The sequence below is a fragment of the Rousettus aegyptiacus genome, unplaced genomic scaffold, assembly GCF_014176215.1.
Source record: "Rousettus aegyptiacus isolate mRouAeg1 unplaced genomic scaffold, mRouAeg1.p scaffold_m13_p_19, whole genome shotgun sequence".
NCBI classification, from domain to species: domain Eukaryota; kingdom Metazoa; phylum Chordata; class Mammalia; order Chiroptera; family Pteropodidae; genus Rousettus; species Rousettus aegyptiacus.
In genome coordinates this window covers 5,220,475-5,241,991 of record NW_023416294.1, presented here as the reverse complement: position 1 = coordinate 5,241,991, position 21,517 = coordinate 5,220,475, and the positions used below count along the sequence as shown (strand labels likewise).

The 21,517-nt window shown below is 63.8% G+C and overlaps 2 protein-coding genes and 1 long non-coding RNA gene across 3 annotated transcripts; 2 read left to right on the top strand and 1 right to left on the bottom strand.

Annotated features, from left to right (window-relative positions):
* Positions 1–2,375: 2,375 nt before the first annotated feature.
* LOC118613555 lies at positions 2,376–3,255 on the bottom strand. Its single transcript, XM_036235750.1, has 2 exons — positions 2,796–3,255; positions 2,376–2,600 (listed from the first exon to the last, which is right to left on the bottom strand). Exons 1-2 carry the CDS (start codon positions 3,223–3,225, stop codon positions 2,377–2,379), a joined length of 654 nt encoding a protein of 217 aa, XP_036091643.1. The 5' UTR covers positions 3,226–3,255; the 3' UTR covers position 2,376.
* Positions 3,256–7,418: 4,163 nt separating this feature from the next.
* Positions 7,419–8,366, top strand: LOC118613534. Its single transcript, XR_004955511.1, has 2 exons — positions 7,419–7,805; positions 8,065–8,366. It is a non-coding gene; the product is annotated as an uncharacterized LOC118613534 (long non-coding RNA).
* Positions 8,367–11,210: 2,844 nt separating this feature from the next.
* SHOX (short stature homeobox) lies at positions 11,211–20,366 on the top strand. The gene is made up of 5 exons (XM_016148404.2): positions 11,211–11,481; positions 14,635–14,843; positions 18,508–18,565; positions 18,664–18,752; positions 20,121–20,366. Exons 1-5 carry the CDS (start codon positions 11,211–11,213, stop codon positions 20,364–20,366), a joined length of 873 nt encoding a protein of 290 aa, XP_016003890.2.
* The last annotated feature ends 1,151 nt before the right edge of the window (positions 20,367–21,517 follow it).

Sequence of the window (21,517 nt, the reverse complement as noted above, 5' to 3'; positions counted from 1 at the left end):
ACCCGACGCGGGGAAGGGCATTTACGTCGCGAAGCCACCGCCGGTGTCTTCACCCGAAACCGTCGCTCCACATGTGACCAGCGTGCGCGGAAGTCACGCCGGACCGGCAGCATGTCCGCCGCGGTCACGGAACGCGGAAAACAGTGAGACCGGTTATCCGCCTCGCCGAGAGCGCGCGCCTCGCGCGCCGGCCACGCCTGACTCGCCTGCCTCTGGCATTTTTCACACGGATTTCGTGTGCAACCAAAAACGGACACTTCTTAAAGGGACTGTTTTGGAGGTTGTCCGTGCGGGAGGCGGGAGAGGCGGGTTTGGGAACGGGGGGTGCGGAGGGAGAAGGGGAGCAGGATTCCCGCTTCGCGTCTCCTCCAGTAGCTTCTCCGAAGCGATTTATCTGCGCCGCTGCGCGTCTGGCAGAGAACCGGGACCGGCCCTGGTCTGCGCATGCGCCTCTGCGCCCAGCGCCCCGCTCTGCCGGCTCCGGCTCCGGGAGCTGCTGGGAGCCTCGGGGCTGTTTCAGGTGGCAGAGGCGCCCGTGCCACACGCAGACACACGGTCGCCGCTCCTCCCCTGCTGCGGGCTGTTCCCATGTGGGCACCCAGAGCGGCTGCCTTAGCCGCACCCCCAGTCTCACCCCTGCGGAAGCGCTGAGGTTGGGGCGCAGCGAGCTGGGCGGTGCGCAGAGCGCGGAGCGGTCCCGCTCTCCCCGTGCGCGTCCGCGTCCCCAGCTCGAGGTCCTTGACGCGCAGGACCTGTCCGTGCTGCTCCCGTGACGTGAGGACGCTCGTGCGCGCCGTGCCGAGGGACGAGATGAAGCCTGGAAGACTCCGCGAGCGCGCGGCCGGGACAGGGGAGCCCTGGGCAAAGTGGGGGTGTCCTCCGAGGATAAGAACAAGTGCGCACTGGCGCTGGGGGGCCTGCGTAAAAATGGTGACCCGTGCCGGGGCGACGTTCGGTGAAGTCTGGAGACTTTGTGGTCACCCTGGGGGCAGAGGGTAGGTGATGACCACAGGGAGGGTGCTCGACGCCCCGCAGGGCGCGCCACATCGGACAGTGGGTTAACCCCAAATGCCCACGACGCCTCTGCGTGACAGACTCCGCCCATCGTGTCCATCGTCGTCCAATCACCTACCCATCTGTGTGTTGGATCTATTGCTCAGTCGTATTATGTTTATCACCACCTGTGATACCTAACATGTCCGTCACCTGCTGTCTATCACCTGTCTACCTATATACCTATCCATCCATCCATCCATTCACCCATCCATCCATCCATCCATCCATCCATCCATCCAGTGTATCATCTGTCTATCTGTCATGATATCTATCTATCATCTATCTATCTATCTATCTATCTATCTATTGACCTACCTACCTACCTGTCTATCTATCTTTCTATCATCTACACCCACCCACCCACCTTCCTACCTGTCCTGGAAGTGACCCATACCGAGGGGTACGCTGCCGTTCCTCAGGGGACAGCCAGTCTGGAGATGTGTTTGGTTGTCACAGTGGGAGGCGGTGGGCGGGTGACCAGACATCAGGTCCTGATGCACAGGACAGTCCCCGCCCCCAGAGCGAGTGACCCGAATGCCACCCGTGCCAGGCACAGAGACTCCGTGCAGCCTGGTGGCGACCGGGGCCTGAATGCGGGGGGGGGGGGGTGGACGGAGCATGGCGGGCTCCCTGCTCTCTGCATCAGGAGCGGGTGTCTGCACCGGGGACGAGGGCGGCTCGGGGCCACAGGCGGCATCTCCGGCGGTGGACAGAAGGCAGTTGTCGCTGGCAGCGCCCAGGCGGTGCGTGCGGCCCTGTGCCCTGTGACGAGGCTCCTGGAAGGCTCTAGAAACCACAGCCGTGGGGAGGGAGTGGCAGACGGCGATGAAGACGCCGGCGAGGCCCTTTCTTCCAGAATGGGTGCGACCAGCTTCGAAGGGGCGGCTTTGTGAAAGGCCACCCCACGCTGTCCCCTGAGCCACTCTGCCCACTCACCATGACCTCCCCGAGGACGTCCTAGAGGATTTAACATCGGGAAGAGGCCGGCAGCGGAGCCTCCACGGCAGCCGCTGCTCACAGCACGAGCCGCGTTCGACTCCATGACGCGGTCATCGCGGGCGGAGGCACAGAGCGGTCGTGGTGCACGGCACACAGAGGCCGCGGCAAGGACGCCCTCGGCAACTGCACGATCCCCAAAGAGTATTTCCCAGAATCTCTAAACGTTCCCGGGGGGGACTGGGTGCTCCCCCTGCATCCTCCTTCCTCCCCCCCCAGACCCGCAACGCGGCGCCCACTGCCACGTGCTGCCCCGGAAATGCTGGCAACAGACTGCGCCCCGCTGTGACCGTACAGGGGGCGTCCGCTGGCCTCCAGCTGCCTTCAGGACGCGGCCCCGCCAAGGTCGCCCTGGAGTTCAGGGCCACGCCGCCTTTCCGCTGAACGGAGGAGCAGATCACCCCGGATTCTGTCACCTAGACGCAGTGCAGGCAGCTCCCGCCTCCTCACAGAGGGGACGCGTCCGAGCCAGGGGGCTCGTGAGTGCCTCCGGGTGGACGCAGCGGCAGCGGGTGACGGAAGATGGCTTGGAAAATGGCCTGTGGGTGCTGGGGACACAGGAAAAGATAGAGCGGGAATGGGAAAAGGTCTCCGAAATGTCGGCTGTGGGAGGGGGGACAGAGGTGGGGAGCGTGGAGCTGAGACCCCCCTCAACCACCTGCTCGCAGGCCTCGCAGCTTTCTCTGGAGGTCGCAGGGCCAGCCCTGGGGTCCCCTTCGGGGTGTCCCCTCCTTCAGTCGTACCTCTTAAGAGATTCACGCAGCTTCCCCTGTAGTCGATTGAGAGCTGGGCAGCTCGGATTGACTTCCGAGCGCCGGCCCAGCCTCGTGCTTCCGGAGGACCCGCCTGGGTCACCGCGTGCGGCCTGGCGCGATGTGCGCCCTCGGCTCGGCCGGCTCGTATTTTGTCGGTGGTTTTGCTGAGCGTGTTCCAGGCCGGTGTTGCTCTGCGGCTTTCCCCGCCTGTAGAATCTCTGTCTGGTGTGTGTATCAGAGTGGAGACAGTCTCGTACGGCGAGTTCGGAAGTGTCCCTCCCACCCCTCGCGCTGGAAGAGTTCGTGGAGACTTGGGCAGTGCACCTCGTCTGTGGTCACCCTTGGGGCAGGACATGGTGCTGGCACCTGGCGGGTGGAGGCCGGGGACGCTGCTCAGCCCTGCGGTGTCCAACGCCATCCCTGGATTAGAATCAGTTCCAGAGGCAAATAAATGATAGATAGATAGATGGATAGATAGATGATAGATAGATAGATAGATAGATGATAGATAGATAATAGATAGATGATAGATAGATAGATAGATAGATAGATAGATAGATAGATGATAGATAGATAGATGATAGACAGACAGACAGACAGGACGGATGGATAGACAGGTTAGATGACAGACAGACAGACAGACAGGACGGATGGATAGACAGGTAGGTAGATGATAGATAGATGATAGACAGACAGACAGACAGACAGGACGGATGGATAGACAGGTAGGCAGATGATGGCGGATGTGATCGATGACAGATTTCTGCGAAGGCGCGGAGCGGCCGGAGCTGGCGGGCTTCGCCGCGACGCGGCCCTGCGGGTCTAACTCCCGACTCCGCTCCACCAGGACCGCTGTGCGACGGTGGCTGTTTCCTGTTGAGCGTGTGTCGGCTTCGCTGACTCACGTCTTTCCGGGAGTTCGGTCCATCTTCCTGAGCTCGTTGGCATAAACCTGTTGGGAATACTCTCCTGTTACCCTTTTAATGTCCTTCCTGAAACTCGTTCTTCTAGAACTTTCCTCCCTCCGTTCCCCGCACAGCTCAGCGACCACATGCACGCGCGTGCGTGTGTGTGCGTGTGTGTGTGTGTGCGCGCGTCTCTGTGTGTGGGGTCCTGTCCACACTCCTGAAGCCCCTCTGAACCTCCTTCCAGCGTCAGAGGGAGACATGGAAACGGACCCAGGCGGACTCAGCGGGCCTCAAGATGTGGGCGCAGGTGAGGGCCAGGGGCCTGTCTGCCTTGGGGCCAGAGGTGGGTGAACGAAGGAGCGAACGAATGAATGAGGCGAACGCGGCGTGGTCCTCGCGCGCCAGGGCCGGGGACCCGCTCCCCCCACGCAGTAACTTCCTGGCGGGGCGGAGCCGAGGTCCTGGCACCAGCTGTCCCTGGTGCTCAGGGTGCAGCGAGGACCAGGACCGAAGCCCGTGGGACCGCAGGTGGGGGCGGGGGCGGGGGCGGTGCGCACGCGGGGAAACAGCCGCCTGCTGCTCGCCTCCGAGGGGCCTCGCCGGGGCAGGACAGCGCCCCCGCCCTGCCGGTCCGTGCCCCTCCTCCTGCGTTCTTCCCGGCCAGGAGGGAGGAGGCTCCCCTCCTGCACGCCGCCCGGGCGCTGCCCCTCCCCTGCGCGGTCAACGCGGAACGAGGGGGGCTGTGCTGAGCGCCGAGGTGGGCTCCTGGCCGGGGTCCAGCGGGTCGCGCTCAGCCCTCTAGCCCAGAGCTTCGCCTCAGGCCAGGAGGCTGAGCTGCGGGAAAGGCCGGAGGCTGAGCTGCGGGAAAGGCCGGAGGCGGGCCGCAGCGGGCGCGCCCCTCCCCCCTCGCCCCGGGCCCTCCCCCGCACAGTCCGCGGCCTGCGCCTCAGCTCCCCAATTAGCCCAGCTGTGCCCCGACCCCCAAGCCCCCCAAACCTATACCCTTCTTGCTCCCGCCTTCACTGTCTCTGGCCTCGGGGCTCCCTGTTCCACGCTGGCCCCCATGATAGGCAAGCAAGTGAGCCAGTGCGAGCATGGCGGGGCGCACACCCCTGGACCCCGCGAACTGCCCTGGTTCGTGGGGTGGGGTGAATTGGCCCCTCCAGAGAGGCAGAGCGAGCCCCTCCCCTACAGGGTTCCGAGGAGCGAGGAGCGAACAGCCCCGCCATCTGGGACGGGCTGACCTTGGGGGGGCTCTGAACTGCGGGCCAGTCTGCAGGCAACTGGGTGGGGGGGGCAAGCGGTCACCTCACAGGTTCCAATCCAGGTGTGCCCAGGAGGCTGGTCAGGGATGGCTGAGGGTGGGCCCCAAGTCTTCTGGGGGGGCTCCCAGCGCCCTGAGGCTCTTGCCGGACTCCACCGCTGGCACAGGAGCCTGGGCCTGCTCCCGGAGGGGCCGTCCGGGTCGGGGGCAGCCCCAGGAGGCTGAGGATGGGGGCGGTGGGGGGCTTTTCCTCCTCGGAAACTGGCTGGTCCTGTCCCCCAGTCAGTCTCCGGAAGTCGCTAGCTAAAGGGGACGAGTCAGCCCCGAGTCCCGCTTCCTCCAGCAAGCGGCACCCGCCCTTCGACCGGGGGTGGGGGCGGGGATCGCAGTTTGTTGACTGCGCAGCAAAATTTGCGGCGGTAGACGGGGTGCGGGCGCTGACCACGCAGACAGACACGGAGCGTTCCCAGGGGCGGAGGACGCTGGAGAGTGACGCGCGCCCGGGCGCGGGTCCAGCGTGGCCCGCGGGGACAGCGGCCCCGAGGCCTGGGACCCCTGGTCCTCGCCGCTGCACGCCTGAGCTCCCGGCGCGCCGCTGTCTGCGAAGGAAACGTCCGGCGCGGGGCGTTGGTGGCGTCATTTGCATTTCGAAGTTGGAGGGACTCGGGGCCGCTGCTGGATGACCGTTTCCAGGGCCGTTGGCGCCCTGCGCGTTGTCTAAAGGGCAGAGGCCCATCCGGGGTGTGTGAGGTGGCAGTGGGGGTCCCCCGCGGGAAGAAGATAGGAACTTGAGTTTTCGGGGTCCTGTGCTGCGGCCCTGCGCCAGAAACGGGAATAAAATCGTAAAACAGCGCGGAACAGGACCGGGCCAGAAACCAGCCCGAGCAGTGCTGGGCGCCAACGCCGGGTCGCCGGAGGTCCCCAGAGGTCCCCAGAGGTCCCCAGAACCCGCCGCGATGGACGGTCCTCCGAGGTAAACTGCTTCCCTCCCCGCAGAAATCATGTTTTTCTTAAATAAAACGTAACGCAAGGGTCCTGTGATTAAATCTGAAAGGAGAGGCTTTAATGTCCACCATATGTTGCAAAGTATACAACCAGGGAGGAAAAAGTAAGAGACAGAAAATTCCACAGAAAGCAAACAGCGTTCCTTCTTACGAAATATGCGCTTGAAAAATGCATTTTTGCAGCGAGGGCTGTTTTAGAAACCCCCTACATAAATCCTGGGATTTGTAGCAAAAGCGAGAAGAAATGAAACAAAAATAAGCCTACATTTTCTGGGCTGGCCCTCGGAGGCCCAGAGGCGGGCCACCCCCCTGGACAGCCGCGGAGGGCCGGCCCCAACGCGGCCTTTATTAATACCATAGACGTCGCCGTTGTCCACGGGATCAATCTTCGGCGGGCGAGAGCTGCATTAACAGAGCATAGCGTAATGAAAATCTATTAGCCTCACAGTTGAAACGCGATGTTTGCGTCAATCAATAAACAGGGCAGGGAGGGAGACCCCATAGCGGGCTTCTAAATTTAAAAGGGGGAGGACCGTGAGGGGAGCCCCTCTAGGAAATGTGTTAAGACGTCTGCAAAATCCTGACCATCTGATCGATCCCGATAAATATTTAATGGGCGGGGAGGGCTGGATTGTTGTTGAAAAGGCCCCGCTAGTCAGCGAAAACCATTCACACGCCCTGGTCCTCGTTAATGGAAAGTGTCTTTGGGATCAGAGGCGGAGGGACTGGGCCAGATGGAGGGGCATTCCTTGAAATTTGCTTCTTCCGTTTCTGGAGGACCGAGGATGACCCTGGTGCGCTTGGGCTGGGAGGGTCTGCGCTGGTGGTAGTGGGGACGTTGACTGGACCCGTGACCCCTGCCCTCCTGGAGGGCTGCAGGCCTCAGAGGCTGAGGGTGGAGCCGGGGCGTGCGATCCGGCTTAAACTAAGTGCATGCACGTCCAGAGCTGCTCCTGTTACTGGGCCGAATGTGAAAGCCCCAGCCATACCTGTCAGGAACTAAATAAAGCAAATATTAAACATTTGAATATTCATTGCCCCCTCTCCCTTGGCGCTGTAAATGAGACGGAGTGGGGGAGGGGAGAGAGAGCAGCGAGCCAGGGGCCGTTCATTAACGTGTACCTAATTCACATACTGGAAACAGATTATTTTATGAAATCGAAAATAGCCAACGTAGGTTTCCTGCTGCCATCCTGAGTCGGGCCCTGGGGCCTGCCCATCGCCTCCAGCCTGGCGCGTCCCCTGTTGGGACGAGGGGCCGCGGACGTGGTGGCCCGGTCCACCGTGTCTCGGGCTTCTGTACTCAGCTTCCAGGGGAGCCGGCTGGACCAGAGTCTGGGCACACACGGTTACCCAGTGTGCCTTTCAGGCACGGGTCTCGAACGGAAGTCCGGCCCGCAGATGGGCGAGGACAGGAAGAGGAGAAAGACCTTCCACCAGCACAGCCCCCTGCCTGCTCCCACCGCTCCAGTCTCCGGGGCTGGCGGGGCACTGTTAGCCATCCCCAGCCACCGCGGACCGGCTCTCTGGCCCGGCGCGAGTCCCCCGAGGCCGCCGGGAGCCCGCCTGCCTGGCCTGGAGGACTGTAGCTGGGTGAACTCGGGTGGGGGGTGCGGCCCCGCCACAGACGCAGGGAGCCCGCCCTCCCGCTGAGTGGCCTGCGGAGTGGGGTCAGGGATTCAGGGAAGACCCTCTGAGCCAGTGCAGGGGACCCTTTCTCGGTCCCCGGGACAAGGTCTCCTGGCATTTTAATTGTTTTGTGCTGCGTTGGGCCTCCGCGTCTCCTCCCAGCCGGAAGGGGAAGGTCAACAGGACCGCGAGGGTAGGGGCCGCCCGGCACTGGGGATTTGGGCAGCCAGGCGCGGGGGGACACGTAGCCGCGAACCAAACCCATGGCCACCGCGGGCTCCAGGGAGCGCGCAAAATTTTTGGTGAAGCCGACGTTGGAAACTTTGTTTTCTTCCAGAAACCAGAACCCCTCACCCCCTGCTTAATTTGCTGCCCCCACCCCCGCACCCACTTCTTTCTGTTTTGTTGCCGGTGTTTTCACGAAGCAAATACACTTTCGTTTCTATCCACAGACGTCCAGAGCCCCGTCTGCTCCGGCACCGCGGGCGAAGGCCGCGGAGGCGTTGGCGCGCCCTGTTCTCCACGCCAGAGAGGCGATTTGAACCCGCTGCCGCAGCTCCTGGTCCTACTTTGCAGGGCCGGCTCTGGGGGAGGGGTCTGCGCCCTGCCTCCCGCCTGCTGTCCCCCAGTGCAACATGAATGCCTCTTTCCCCAGTGAGCCCGCCCTGAGGCCTGGGGCCGCCTTGCGCATTAGCAGAAGCATGTGGTGGAGAAAGTCTTTGCTTGCGCTGTGGTGTAAAGAATTATGCTCATACTAGGTGTTTCGTGTCTCTGTCTTTGAGGGGACTAGGGGAGGAGCCTGTGTGCTCCCAGCCAGGGATGGGGAGGAGACTCGGGGCGCTCACACTCCTGGGTCCCCAAAAGATAGAGAGGTAGACCTCCGCTTTGCTCGTGGCCCAGACAAAGTTTGATTCGGACGGGTCATCTCACTTGCCTGGTTCTAGAAAAAACGAGGCCTCCCAGACTGGGGAAGGGCGCCAGTGGGGGGAGGGCTTTCCTTTTAGGATGGGTTATTCCAGAACCATTTGTCAACACTGGGAATTACAATGGGGGCTGTAGTGAGGGAGGATTGAATTCTCTCCCAAGCTTAAGGGTCTTGAATGTCCACATCTGGAGGCAGCCAGCCCCTGGTCTGAGCCTCCCTCCCTCTTGCGTGAGGTGGGGTCCGAGGTGGGGGCAGCCTTGCTCCGGAGTCTAGGCTGGGTGCCTGGGAACTATGGCCCCCAGGGAAGGCCTGGTCCCTGAGGTTACAGAGGGGGGCCAGGGAGTTGCAGGAAATGGGGGTGGGCAGCACTTTGGAGGGTTCAGTGCTAAATCCCTGGAGACACTGGACTCCACACCTGAGGCTGAAGAGGTGGACAGATGGGGGCGAGGTGAGGACAAGAAAATTTCATCTGTCTCTGAAGACCCCAGAAAGTTGCTCTGGCCAGCACCCCCCCTCCCTCCCCCACCCTCCCCCCTCTGCTGTCTCCTGCTGCTGTGGCCTGCCAGGACCGGTCACTGGCAAGCCTGGGTCGCCGAGCAGCCGGGGAGCAAGAGGCGTCCCCTGGGGTGCGGAGCAGAAGCTGGGGGTACGGAGGCTCGGCCAGGCAAGCAATGTCAACTCCTGGACTGCCCGCCCCGCACCCAGCCCGCGCCCTGGGTTTCTCCCGCGCAGACGGCAGCGTGCATAATGCATGAGGCGCTATTTGTAATTCTGTGTGATATCCGCGCGCCTCCGCTTTGATTAGAGGGCCGCGGTGACAAAGACCTGTTTGTCAAGTGGCCAGGGCTTCTTCGCCTTTCGCTTTTGAAGTCCGAGAGAGGCTGCGACTCCCAAATCCCCCAGCTCCGTGCGGTGCGCGCGCGCGCGCGCGGGGCTGAGCAGCCCGGTCCGCGTGGGAGACGCCGGCGCTGCGCCGCCGAGGAAGCATGGAGGGTGGAGGACAGAAGAAACCGGAGAGGGATGGAGGGAGGGAGCGGGGGAAGGGGGAGGGAGCATGGAGGGGGGACGGAGGGGGGACGGAGGGAGCATGGAGGGACAGATGAGGGACAGATGGGGGGAGGGAGGAGCCGGAGAGCGCGGCAGGTTCCCTCGGCTCCAGCCGCTGCTCCTCCTACCCCGCCTCCCTGGCAGGACCCCCCTCCCCCAGAGCGAGGGAGCCCCGCGTGAACCCGGCCCCCAGCTCCGCGGAACCTGGACGACCCTTCCGCCTTCCTCCGAGCTGCAGGACACGACCGTCCGGCGTCCGCCGCGCCTGGCCGGACAGACTTCTGGGTACCGCGCAGGGTGGGCTCGGCCCGGGCTCAGGACCAAACGCCTCAACTTGAGAAAATGCAAAGCCGAGCTCTCCAAAATCCACCGGCCCGCTGCCCCCCTCCCAAAAGCCTTGTTCCAACTGCAGAGTGGGGGTCGGGGTGCGGGGAGGGATGGAGAGAGATTACATAATACACGGAAAAGGAGAAAAGTCAACTTTATTTGCAGATGGAGTTTTGCAGACAGGATGACAAGCGTGGCTTCCGGGACTGTAAAGTGAATTTTGTAACGCAATTGAGAAAGTTGCCTCCTGCGAAGCGCCCTGCAGAGGGGAGTCTGAAAAGGGGCTGGTCACGAAAACGGTGACCCGGCCCCGAATGTGCGCGCGCCCCCCCCCATGACTATCGCAGACACCAGGTTGACAGAACAGCTCTAAAGAAGGCGGCATCGGCCCCCCCAGACCCCAGAGGGAGCTGACGCGTGCCCCAGACACAGCCGTCCCCAAGCCGGTCATTGCAGCGGCCCGCGGGCACCTCTGCGCCCCGACCCCCGCGCTGCGGCCGCCCTGGCCAGGCAGCGCCCCTGCCCGGGCCTCCGCGCCGTGGGCCCCAGCAGGGTGTGCCCGCCGCGTCTCACCGTCGCCGCCGAGGCTCCGGCGTTCCCGGTGGGGTAGATTCGGGCCCCTTCGTCGCACTTTCGGGGTTCTGAAGCTGCTCCCCAATCACTCTCCACCCGCTGGCCCCGTGGGCCTCTCTGACCGGTCCAGACCGCAATCCGACCGCATCTCCAAGTTGGAATCGATCCTCGTCCGCAATCCCGCGCCGCCGCCGCCCGGGGTCCCCGGCCTGTCCACCCGCACGGCTCGCGCACACACGTCGCGGGCGCGGGGCTGGGCTCCTCCCGGTGCCGGACCCCCTCGCCACCCGCAAACTCCTCCTCGAGTTTCGTTCCCGCCAGCGCCTGCCGGAACGCCGCTACCTGCTCTCGCCGGCGCGCGCGCGCGCGCTCTCCCGGCTCCCTTCGCGAATCCGATCTTTACCTCTCCGCACCAAGGTGCACACACGCCAAACAGTGATGAAATGAAAAGAAAGCCAATTGCCGGACTGGAGGTGGGGGAGAGATAGCGTCTCTGCGTGCGCCCGCCGAGCCGGGAGCCGTAATTGCTGCAGACAGGGCGCGCGGGGGGTTGGGCGGAGGTAGCCGTGTATAAATAGTGAGATCTCAAATTGAAAGGCATAAATAACGGCGGCGGGACCTGCCCTCACACGGACCGTCCTCCGCGCGCGGGGAGGCGTGCGGACCTCAGCCCGGCTCCCGGCCAGCCCCGCCGCGCCCCGCGCGCCCCGGCAGCCGCGAGCAGCCATGGAGGAGCTCACGGCTTTTGTATCCAAATCTTTTGACCAGAAAAGCAAGGAGAGCAGCGGCGGCGGCGGCGGCGGCAAGAAGGATTCGATCACGTACAGGGAAGTTTTGGAGAGCGGACTGGCGCGCTCCCGGGAGCTGGGGACCTCGGAATCCAGCCTCCAGGACATGACGGAAGGCGGCGGCCACTGTCCGGTGCATCTGTTTAAGGACCACGTGGACAACGACAAGGAGAAACTGAAAGAATTCGGCACGGGGAGGGCGGCGGAAGGTGAGCTCGCCGCGCGCCGGCTCCAGCCCGCCCTGGGCGCGGCGAGTCCCCGCCGCCGAGCCCGCCGCTTGCCCCTACTCCGTGCGCGCGGAGGCCCCGGGCGCCGCGGCTCGCGCTGGATTCCACCCCGAAACGAATTCACAGGCGCGGCCGCACGGAGAGGCCCTGCAGCCCGCCGCGCTTCGTAAGAGAGAACGGAAATGGGGAGAGCGGCGCCGAAGCGAGGCGGGAACGAGGCGGGACGCGCCGGGGCGGGGGCCGCGCGCCGCCCGCGGACTCCCCTCGCCGGGCACCGCCACCGGGAGCCCGAGCGCCAACTTTCCCGGGCCGGGGTCGATCGGGGGCATGCGCCCGGGAACCGCGGCGGGCTGCAGGGCTGTGAGTGCGCGCCGGCCCGCGGGCCAGGATCTTTTATGCGACACCCGCAGCACGGAGGAGAGGCGCGCGCACACCCTGCCGGCGCCCACGCCGGCCTGCCTCCGCCGCTGGAAGCCCGCCGCGCGGAGGGCGCGCTGGCCCGCGGCCTGGGACGGAACGCGCTCGCCGCCTCCGCCCGCCGGGCCTCCCCGCCGGTTTCGCTTAGGGAAAACTTCCCCTTGAACCTGGAGGTTTGATCTTGGCTGACGCGGGCCTGTAAATTAAAACCAGCCCGGCGCCCGCAGGTGGCCAGGATCCTGACGTGGCGTGAGGGGCCCCGGGAAGCTCGTGGCCACGCGCACGCGTCGGCCGTACCCCGGAGGGCTCGGCGCGGCCGGCCCGCTGCGGGCAGCCGCGTCCTGGGGCCTTCTTCCCGCGGCTCTTCGCGAAATCGCCGCCACCGTTCGCTCCGTCGTGGAGGGGGTGGGAGGACGCAAGTTTAGAAGGGTCTCTCAGCTGGGCTAGGGTGGACGCGACCCAGGGACCTCTGACCGAACAGGACTAGGGACACCGATAAATCGCAGGGCTAAAACCGGCTAGATTTCTCAGGCGGTGCCGTTTGACGCTGCCGCGAATGTCTAGTTTTCGTTACAAAGAGGAAATACGGCGCTTGCTTGTTTTGCTCTTTGCAGTGTTGAGGGAGGTCATGATGTCCCCAAGAGGGGGTCCGCCTCCCCCAGAGAGCCCGTGCCTCCTGGTCTTCTGGACCCTACACTCTGGCTGGCGGCAGACTGCAGTGGCCATGGCTCTGAAGCTGTGTACGTGCCTGGCCCCGGCACCCTCCAGAGGCCTTGACCTCGAGGGAGCAGAAAGCAGCCGCTGACCGCTGCTGCCCCGCGGCCGCCTGCCCTGCCTGGGGGTCAGTCAGTCTCACACACCTGGCTCTGTAGTTCATACAAAGAGCGTTTGCTTCAGTGGAGACATGACTCAGGGGGGGACATTTAATTTCAGAGGTTTAGGGCACTAGCAGCTGATGCTTCGGGCTCCTGACTGGTCCCTGCAGTCCTTCCCAGAGGCTAAGCCCCTCCTCAGGCCTCTCTGCTGTCACCCTGGGCAGCCAAGCCTGTGGGAGCCTGGACAACAGGCTTGGAGAAGAGAGCAAAGTAGAAACGTGGCCTTTGGAAAGTGGAGAGGATAAGGCAGAACTAGAGGCGGAAGGAAGGGACGAGCAGACGCCCCCGAGTGCACCTTCCCCGTGACCGGGCACGCAGACGTGCAGGCCGAGCCCCCCGTTGGCCTTCGCAGGGTAGGAGCATCACATAAGTTGAGGGGCCCTTGGGCTCCAGAGAAACCAGGGCTGTGCAGCTCCCAGCAGCGGCCGCTGAGCCTGACAACTAGGCCCGAGGATTCTGCAAAGCCTGCAGGGTGCTCAGGGACTTGGCAGGCCAGCTGGTCCTCTGGGACCAGTCCCCGAGGCGCAGACCTGAGGGACAGGCAGGGAGAGAGTCCCCGCCTGCAAGAGCAGGCTTCCTGGGGGGAGAAGCAGGGAACCCTGGGAAAAGTATCTCTTTCACAGGTGAAAGGGAATTTAAAATGTGGTTGGGGTTAAGTGTCTCGAGGGCTGTCAGGCAGAGCCCAGACTCAGCCTCTCCTGTCCACCAGGGACCCCGGGTGGTGGCAGGGTGAGGTGGCTCCCAGTCCCCCACCTCCCACAGAGGCTCTGGGTCTTCCCCTTTGAAACCTTCTGAGCTCAGTGCCCCAGGGCCTTCTGCGCAGCTTCCAGACTGTTTGGGACTGGGGGGACCCCGGGCTCTTTGCACAGGCAACCCTCAAGGTCAGACTCCCGTCCTTGACAGTGACTCCTCACATCTACTCAGGGCACAGGGCCGCTCTTAGCCTGTGTCCAGCTGCCCTATGCTGGGGAGAGAGCATTCAGCAAACCACAGGGGATGTGGACAGACAGACAGCTTCCCCAGCCTTGGGGGGAGGGGACACCTTTTATTTTAAGCTCTGAGCTTGGTGAGGGGCTGCATTGTCACGAATGTAGGAGAGGCTTCTGGGTAAATTAGAATCTCTTAAATGCTGACCTTCTTGCCTGACGTGCGGCCTCCCCTTCCCCAGCAAATAGAGACCTCTGATAATTTTTGGATGCAGGAAACTGCCACTCCTGGCGCTCTGGACAGAGGACGACAAACCAGGGGTCACAGGGGCCGCCTTCCTGGGCGCGTTTCCGGGCCCCCTTGGGTGCATTAACCAGGAGTCCAGGGTGGAGCTGCGCGTCCAGCCCCAGGGCGTTGCAGGGAGCCACGGCTAGGCTGGCAGGGCAGCAGGGGACAGTGGCTCTCCCGGGCTGGTCCCCAGCATGGCCTGTGCCTGCCCCACACCTTGCGAGTGTGGGCGTCTGGGGACCGACACTTGGGCGATTCTGCCTAAGGTTGTTTTGCCTAAAAATAATTTTTAACGGGGGGGGGGAGAGAGAGAGAGGGGAGATTAGATAATGTCAACATGTCAACAGACAAGAAGTGGAAAGCCGAGGGAACCCCTCAGGGATCAGGCAGGACTCACGGCGCCGCCAGCGCCCGGGTGGTGAGGAAGAGCGCGCCTTCCCTTCGAGTTCGTTTTACGGACGTGGCGCAGCCGGGACGTCGGGGCGCCCTGGGTGCCGGGGCGCTGCCGCCGCACGCGCAGGCTGGGTCTCGCACGCGGTCGCGCCGGGGCCGGGGGCGCGGGGCGCGGGGCGCGGGCCCGGGCGGCGCGGGCGCCGGGCTCACGGTCGCTGTGCGCGCCCGCCGGCAGGTCTGTACGAGTGCAAGGACAAGCGCGAGGACGTCAAGTCGGAGGACGAGGACGGGCAGACGAAGCTGAAGCAGCGCCGCAGCCGCACCAACTTCACGCTGGAGCAGCTCAACGAGCTGGAGCGGCTGTTCGACGAGACGCACTACCCGGACGCCTTCATGCGCGAGGAGCTCAGCCAGCGCCTGGGGCTCTCGGAGGCGCGCGTGCAGGTAGGGCGCGGGGCGCGGGGGCGCGGGCGCGCGCAGCCGCCGGCCTCTCGGAGGCTCCCCGGGGCCCCGCGCGCGGGGCAGCCGGTGCGCACCGAGGCCACGTGCTCCGCCCGACCCGCTACTCCGGGGCAGGGACTTCCGATCGCTCTTCCCGGGCAGCTCCACCGTTTGCTCTCTCGCCTCCTCTCCCCTCTTCTCCCGCCTCCTGCTTCCCCCGCGAGGAGCGCAGAGCTGGGGTGCGGGCGAGGGCCAGGGCGGGGACAGCCTCGCTCGGCGGGCATCTGGCTGAGCGCGGCTGCTGCCCGCGCGGGGCCGGATTAGCGCGGCGCGCGGGGCCCGGGGAGGGGCGCGGGCGCATGAATTCCTGATGCCCCATCTGGCGAGCTGCGGCCTGCGGACGCCCCGAGTGTGCGCACAGGGGCGCTCGGGAGAGCCGTTCTGGGGCGCGTCATTGGGAAGTTCAGGGTATGACTTTACTGCCGGGGAGCGTCGGTCCGCCTCCAGGTCGCTTTCTCCGGGGACCGCGGGCCGCGCCTGCGAGGTCGGCGTGGAAAGGTGGGGGCCTCCCGGCGCTCTCATGGCGGGGCCCGAGCGGGACAGCAGGGCCCTGGGGACAAGGAGTAGAGGCCGGGCTCGAGGGCTCCGGGGACCGGGTGTTAAATAAATTGAATTAATGCGATCGCGCGGGGAGGGGGCCGTGAGAAGCGGCGGGCTCGTGTTGCGTCGAGGGGCCCACGGCTTGCCTCGCCACTTCCCCCGGGTTTTCTTTATGCAACGAAGAGACAAACGTGTTGCACACATCGTGTTTTACGAAATCCTCGATTTGACCAAGGACATTTAAAAAATATACATATATATATTGCTCCCAAGCCTGTTCCATTTTTCCATGCCACTGCGATTTAAAAAAAAAAAAAAAAGGCTGCGTTAGGGTGAGTAGGGTGAAACGCTGCGCTCCGCGGGGACTTGCACCGTCCGCCAGCCGCAGCGGCCCCTGGACCTGCCTGCAGACGCTCTCTGGCGACCTCGCTTGCAGAGGAGTCTGTGGCCCAGGCGAGGAGGTGACCTCCGGGGGTGGCTTTCCCCACTGGCCGCCACGCTTCTGGCGAAGACGGATTGGGCTGCACCATACAAATTAATGAAAAGATTAAACTTTTGCTGGAGGGGACATCAACTTCGATGTCATCTCACGGTGTCTCTCTGCCCGGGATGGGTAATATCTCGCAGGCCTTGATGGACTGTTTCTATAAAAATAAATTACTTGTAATTGAATTCCGCAGTCTTCCGTCCAGTAGTCTATTACTGAAGCGGCCTCGGCAGGACCCCACCGAGGGGCGGGTGGGATGTCGATTCCTGGGTGGCCGCAGGTCCTCGGAAAGCCCTAAAATAAAAGGGGGAGAATGGGGCGCCTGTCCGTCCAGAGGCCAATTGAAATTTCACGGCTGCAAATAATAATGAAAAGGAACAGGGAACGAGAGAAACCCTTTTGGCCGCAGGGAGAAGGGACCCCGCGAAACTGAAGAGAGGGCGGACAGTGCTCGTAAGGATCAGCGAGCGAGATCGCGGCGGGCCGGTCCCGCGGGTGGGCGGGTGGCCGGAGGGGGGTCCTGCGGGCTGCGGCAGGAATTAGGAAAAGCGACCGGCGTGAAAAGGAACTGCCTCCTCCCGCCGTCTCCGTCGCCGGGGCCATCCTTTCTGCTGCGGCGTGTTGTTGGAGGATAGGGTTTCAATTTTGTGTGGAAATTTGCTCTAAATAAATTGAGGCCCCGAGAAGCGAGGCCTTATTAACCTTTTATTTTTAGTCGTGCTCGGCGAGCTCCCGCCGCCCAGCTGTCACGGTTATAATAGAAAGTTATGAGACCACGGCAGGAGCGGGCGGTAATTTAATTACAAGAAATATCTTTGGGTTTATGGCGCAGAGCTAAATTAAATGTCATTATTCACTGTCTGTAATGGAAATCAAAAGGAAATCAGATTACAGCGTTTGTGAAAAGAATCAGTGACTGGTCCTTAATGAAGAAATAACTGTCTAAAGCAGTGTCGAACGCTTTACTTAGCATATTCACGACTAATTGGAATTGATCGGCATCAGCCCAAGACTGATTTATTGTCGCGGACGCAGCGGCTAATTCATCAGTTTTATTCTTCGTAATGCTCCCCCCTTTTCCGCTGCTGCTGAAGGGGAGCTGGGCCTTGCTCTGCAGATTTAAATAGGAATCTGTGTGTGGAGGGCGTGCCTCCAGGTGGGGGGCGGAATTGGTGCGTCTGGCTTTGCTCACCCCAGGACCAGCACGGGGACCCGGCCCTGGGAGAGGGAGGCAGCCCGATGGCTGGCCGGAAGGGGTCCGGGCCGTGCTCCTGGGGGCTGCAGGAACCAAGCGCTTTGGAAAAAGAGCAGTGATTTGTGTGTGGGTTTCGACGTCTAGGTTGTGTGTGTGTGGGGGGGGCAGGTGAGATGCATTTTTAGAATTACTTTCTAGGGGGACACATAAAACTTTTCCTGTCTCCTTACGGCCTGCTGGGATGAGCTTTGGAGAGTTCTGTATAGTCAGTTCTGAGGGGCTGGGCAGATGGCTGGGGCCAGGGCGGTGCAACACTGTTTCTTAGGAGCCTGGGACGGAAAGTTGAGGTTTCTCGGTGGGATGCTCCCAGCCTCCAGGGGTTGCCGAGGGTCCCCGTGGGTGCGGGCTCCAGCTCTGTGCGTGGGTGTGGTGTGCACCCAGCCACCACCGGCAAAGGTTGCTTCGTGCCCATACCTGGAGTGTTTAGGGACCAGCATCCCGCAATAGGGCAAGCGAGGGAAGAAGCCAGTCAGGCAGAAATTAAATGACTGTGATCACGGGGTGTCAGGGTGGGGGTGGGGGGCTCCAGACCTCCTCAGCACCTCAGGGCCACGGTGTTCAAGCACCAGGAGGTTCTGCAGAGCAGGGAGGTGTGAGCGTCAGGAGTGAGGAGGGGGCTTGGGGGACCTGCGCCTTTGCACCCAAATCTCCACGTGGGGCTTGTGAACCTTGCGGGCCAGGCTAGGGTCCCCCCTCCCCCATGGAAATTCCTGATCAGGCATTAGATGTCCTCAGGACAGAGTGCCCACAGTGCCAAGGCTGCGTTTTGGGGGCTCCTGGTCGTCGTGGATAGAGCACGGTGGTTACTCTAGTACTACGGGGGACCGCCAGGCTTCCCAGGGGTACATGGAGGACCTGGAACTTTCTGGCCAGGGCGTTCCAGGCGCCAGTGAGCAGGGCCCCGGATTCTGAGCTCTTTCTCCACCTGTGAGCCCTTTGCCTTTGCGGTTGGGTCCCGGAAGTGGGAGGTCAGCTGGGGGCGGGGGCGGGGCGGAGGGGAGACACGCACTCGCACTCGCAAGGGCGCAAAGTTCTCGAGCCCCCCACCGTCCCAGCAGCGGCTCCTTCGCTTTAAACGTTTGCTTGTCATCGTCTTGCCTCACTTCGGGGACCCGGGAGGGCCCAGAAGTCAGCGTGACAATTCCGAGTCCTTCGCCGGGGACGCAGGGCTGGGGAGCGGCGGGGGCGGGGGCGGGAGGCGGCAGGACGCTTCCGGGCCGGGTCCTGGTGCGGCCGCGCCCTGGGCGCCCCGGCGTGGAGGGAGCAGCCCTCACTCTCGGGGCGGCCGGCTCACCCCGCCGCCGTGTCTCTCTGCTTCATCCCAGGTCTGGTTCCAGAACCGCAGAGCCAAATGCCGCAAACAAGAGAACCAGATGCACAAAGGTGGGTGCGGGGCGGCGCGCGGAGTGGGGTGCGGGCGAGGCCGCTCCGCGGCTCCGGGGCGAGTGCGCGGCCTTCCTGCCTCGTGTCTTTCCTTGCAGGCGTTATCCTGGGCACCGCCAGCCACCTGGACGCCTGCAGGGTGGCGCCCTACGTGAACATGGGCGCCTTGCGGATGCCTTTCCAACAGGTAGCCCGTTTCTCTTGCGGCTGGAGAGCGCGGGGCCCTCCGCCTCCCCGCCCCTCCCCATCCCCCTCCCCCGCTGCCCCCTCCCTCGCTCCTCCCGCCCGCGCGGAAGAAAGGGGGCCGCTTTTACAAGAGCGCATTTATAGACCCGTTGGCACGCGTTAAAATCACGCCATAAAACTCCAAGAGTCACCTTCGGGAGGGCCAGGTCATAAACCCAAACACGGTTTTACAAAAATCGGAGGGAAGAAAATCCCACCTACTCAGGAGCCACCCACCGCCTCACGCCTGGAGCCTGTGGGGCGGGGGATGCCCGCACTCGGGTGTGGGGGCGGTGTCGACACCCCCTAATCCCCCAACACGCTGAGAGCCTTGGGTAGCTGTGTGTGAGCCCCTCCTGGACCTGGCCTCGGAGTCGGGGGTGTCTGGCGCAGCTCGCACAATCGGGAGAGCCCAGAACTCAGGGCTCCCCGCGTGGACATGCAGCGGCTGGGTGTCCAGTCCCAAAGGCGGAGCCCTGCCCGGGACCAGGCGTGGGTGGCTGGGGTCTCCGGGCCCCCAGCTGGAGAGTGCGGCGCCCACTTGCGCCCTACCTCCTTCAGCACAGGACTGGGCAAGGCCGTGGGGGCCCCACGTGGGTGACCGGGGTGCGGGCACTGGTGGAGCAGGGGTACGGGGCACGGCGGAGGCCATGGCTGGTCAGCCTGGGCCTGCCCGATGTAGAGTCACCTCGAGCAAAATGGGGGTGGGGGTGTGGGGCCCTTTTGTGCTTTCTGTTATGGTGCTTGAGGAGGGAAGGGCATCTACGTCTGCTTGTGTGCGGTGCAGGTGGTGGTGACCTGCACACTTGGGGGCTCGACCCCCCACCTCTGTTGCCTGTGCCCCTTACAGCTCCCTTCTCCAGGGTAGAGCAGGCCCCTCAGGAACAGTTGTCCGGACATGGAGTCAGCCATCAGGCCCTTATGAAATTAGGCACAGGAGCCAGCAGCCTTGGCTGTGCCCCTTGTGGATTTGGGGGGTCCCTGGGAAGGGCGCAAGGGGGACCCCGGACAAAGCCCTGACCCAGAGTCTGGGATGCATCACAGGTCAAGCAGAGGACCTGGGTGCCAGCTGGGGACACCCCAGTGGTCTGGAGGACCTGAGCTTGGGGATCGCCCAGGGGTGGGTGCAGGGTGAGCTGTCCTTCCCTGGCTCCGGCTTTGTCCAAGGGGCCAGTGCCTGGTGCAGGGACGGTGGCAGAGGCCAGTGGGTGGAGGCCCCTGGCGTGGGGGAGCAGGCGGCGGCTCCCCGCGATGGGGACAGCCTTGGGGTCCGTCGGGGTGGGACAGCCCTGGCGTGCGGTGCCCTAACCGCGCCGCTCTATCCCGGCAGGTCCAGGCGCAGCTGCAGCTGGAAGGCGTGGCGCACGCGCACCCGCACCTGCACCCGCACCTGGCGGCGCACGCGCCCTACCTGATGTTCCCACCGCCGCCCTTCGGGCTGCCCATCGCGTCGCTGGCCGAGTCGGCGTCGGCCGCCGCGGTGGTGGCCGCGGCCGCCAAGAGCAACAGTAAGAACTCCAGCATCGCCGACCTGCGGCTGAAGGCGCGCAAGCACGCGGAGGCCCTGGGGCTCTGACGCCGCCGGCCCGCGCCCGCCCCGCGCCCCCGCCCGCGCCCCGCTCTCCGCCCCTCCTCGCCCGGCAGCCTGCGCGCCCGCGGCCGCACGACCCCGCCAGACTGCCGCAGAGATCGTGCGGAAGAGACAGCACGTGAAGCCAGGCCACGCAGGCCACCTCCGCGCAGCGCCCGCGCGCCCGGGACCCCGCGCCGCCCTCCGCCGCCGGCGTTCCCACCCTGTGCATGCGGCCTGCCACGCTCGTTCCGCGGGTCACGGAGTCGCTTAAACCAACGCTCGGGGGCTTGAGATGGCAGCTCTCGCCTGCCGCGGTCTCTGTCGCCGCCTGGGACTGGCTGTCCCCCGCGGAGACGCCTGGGTCCCGCCTGGGCGCACGGGACCGCCCCAGCCCAGACAGGCGTCCCGCCCCGCGCCCGCCCCTCCCCCAAGGCAGCAATAATGAGACGCGTGTGACCGTGTGACCAGGGCCTCGGGGAAGTGGGCGCGCGGTGGCCGGGCTCGCCAGTTGTCACCGTCCTACAGCCCGGAACTGAGGACCTGGCTGCCCAGCTCAGGTGCGGCCCCGCAGCGCCGAGTCTAGAAGTCCCTGTGCCATAGAACAGGCGACTTTACAACTTTTTCTGTCTTTTGAGTCCCAAACAGACTTTTTTTTTTTTTTTTTTGCTGTTTTACAGAATTCAAATGCCAACGCCTGGCAGAGAGACAGGGGCATGTGGCTTTAAGGCAGACAACTGAGGCAGCGTTAACTTTAGTGAAATGCAATGAAATGCAGTCAAGTGCAATACTGTAAATATTATAGATTTTAAAAGGAAGCAGCCGCGTCCTCTGGATCTGCCAGCTTCGGACTAGACGGCACCGCCTTCTGCATGCTGCAGGCCGGCGGGCCGGGGCCTTTGTGCTGGAGCAGGTCGGGGTGCCAAGGTGTGGCGCTGGGGGTGGGGGGGCGGGGGCTGAGCTGTTTCTGGGAAGAGAAGCGTGTGGAAAGGTCTTCGGGCAGTGAGACTTAAAGTAACGTTTCATGGATGTCCACGGCTCCAGCTGTTGCTTCTTCGTCTTCTAAACGTTCCTCCTTTGGTTTCTGCGATCACCAAGCAGCCGCTGGCATGCAGAGGAAAGTCGCTTGAAGTTCTGTAACCAAAGGTTCAGGATCC

Excerpts from the sequence above, each read along its gene's own strand:
- LOC118613555 (XM_036235750.1), bottom strand. The coding sequence starts at position 3,225 with ATGGCGTTGGACACCGCAGGGCTGAGCAGCGTCCCCGGCCTCCACCCG. Across the intron at positions 2,601-2,795 it reads CTGCGTGAATCTCTTAAGAG|CACCCACAGGCCATTTTCCA; the intron begins GTACGACTGAAG and ends CTGTGTCCCCAG.
- SHOX (XM_016148404.2), top strand. The coding sequence starts at position 11,211 with ATGGAGGAGCTCACGGCTTTTGTATCCAAATCTTTTGACCAGAAAAGC. Across the intron at positions 11,482-14,634 it reads CACGGGGAGGGCGGCGGAAG|GTCTGTACGAGTGCAAGGAC; the intron begins GTGAGCTCGCCG and ends GCCCGCCGGCAG. Across the intron at positions 18,566-18,663 it reads AGAGAACCAGATGCACAAAG|GCGTTATCCTGGGCACCGCC; the intron begins GTGGGTGCGGGG and ends CTTTCCTTGCAG.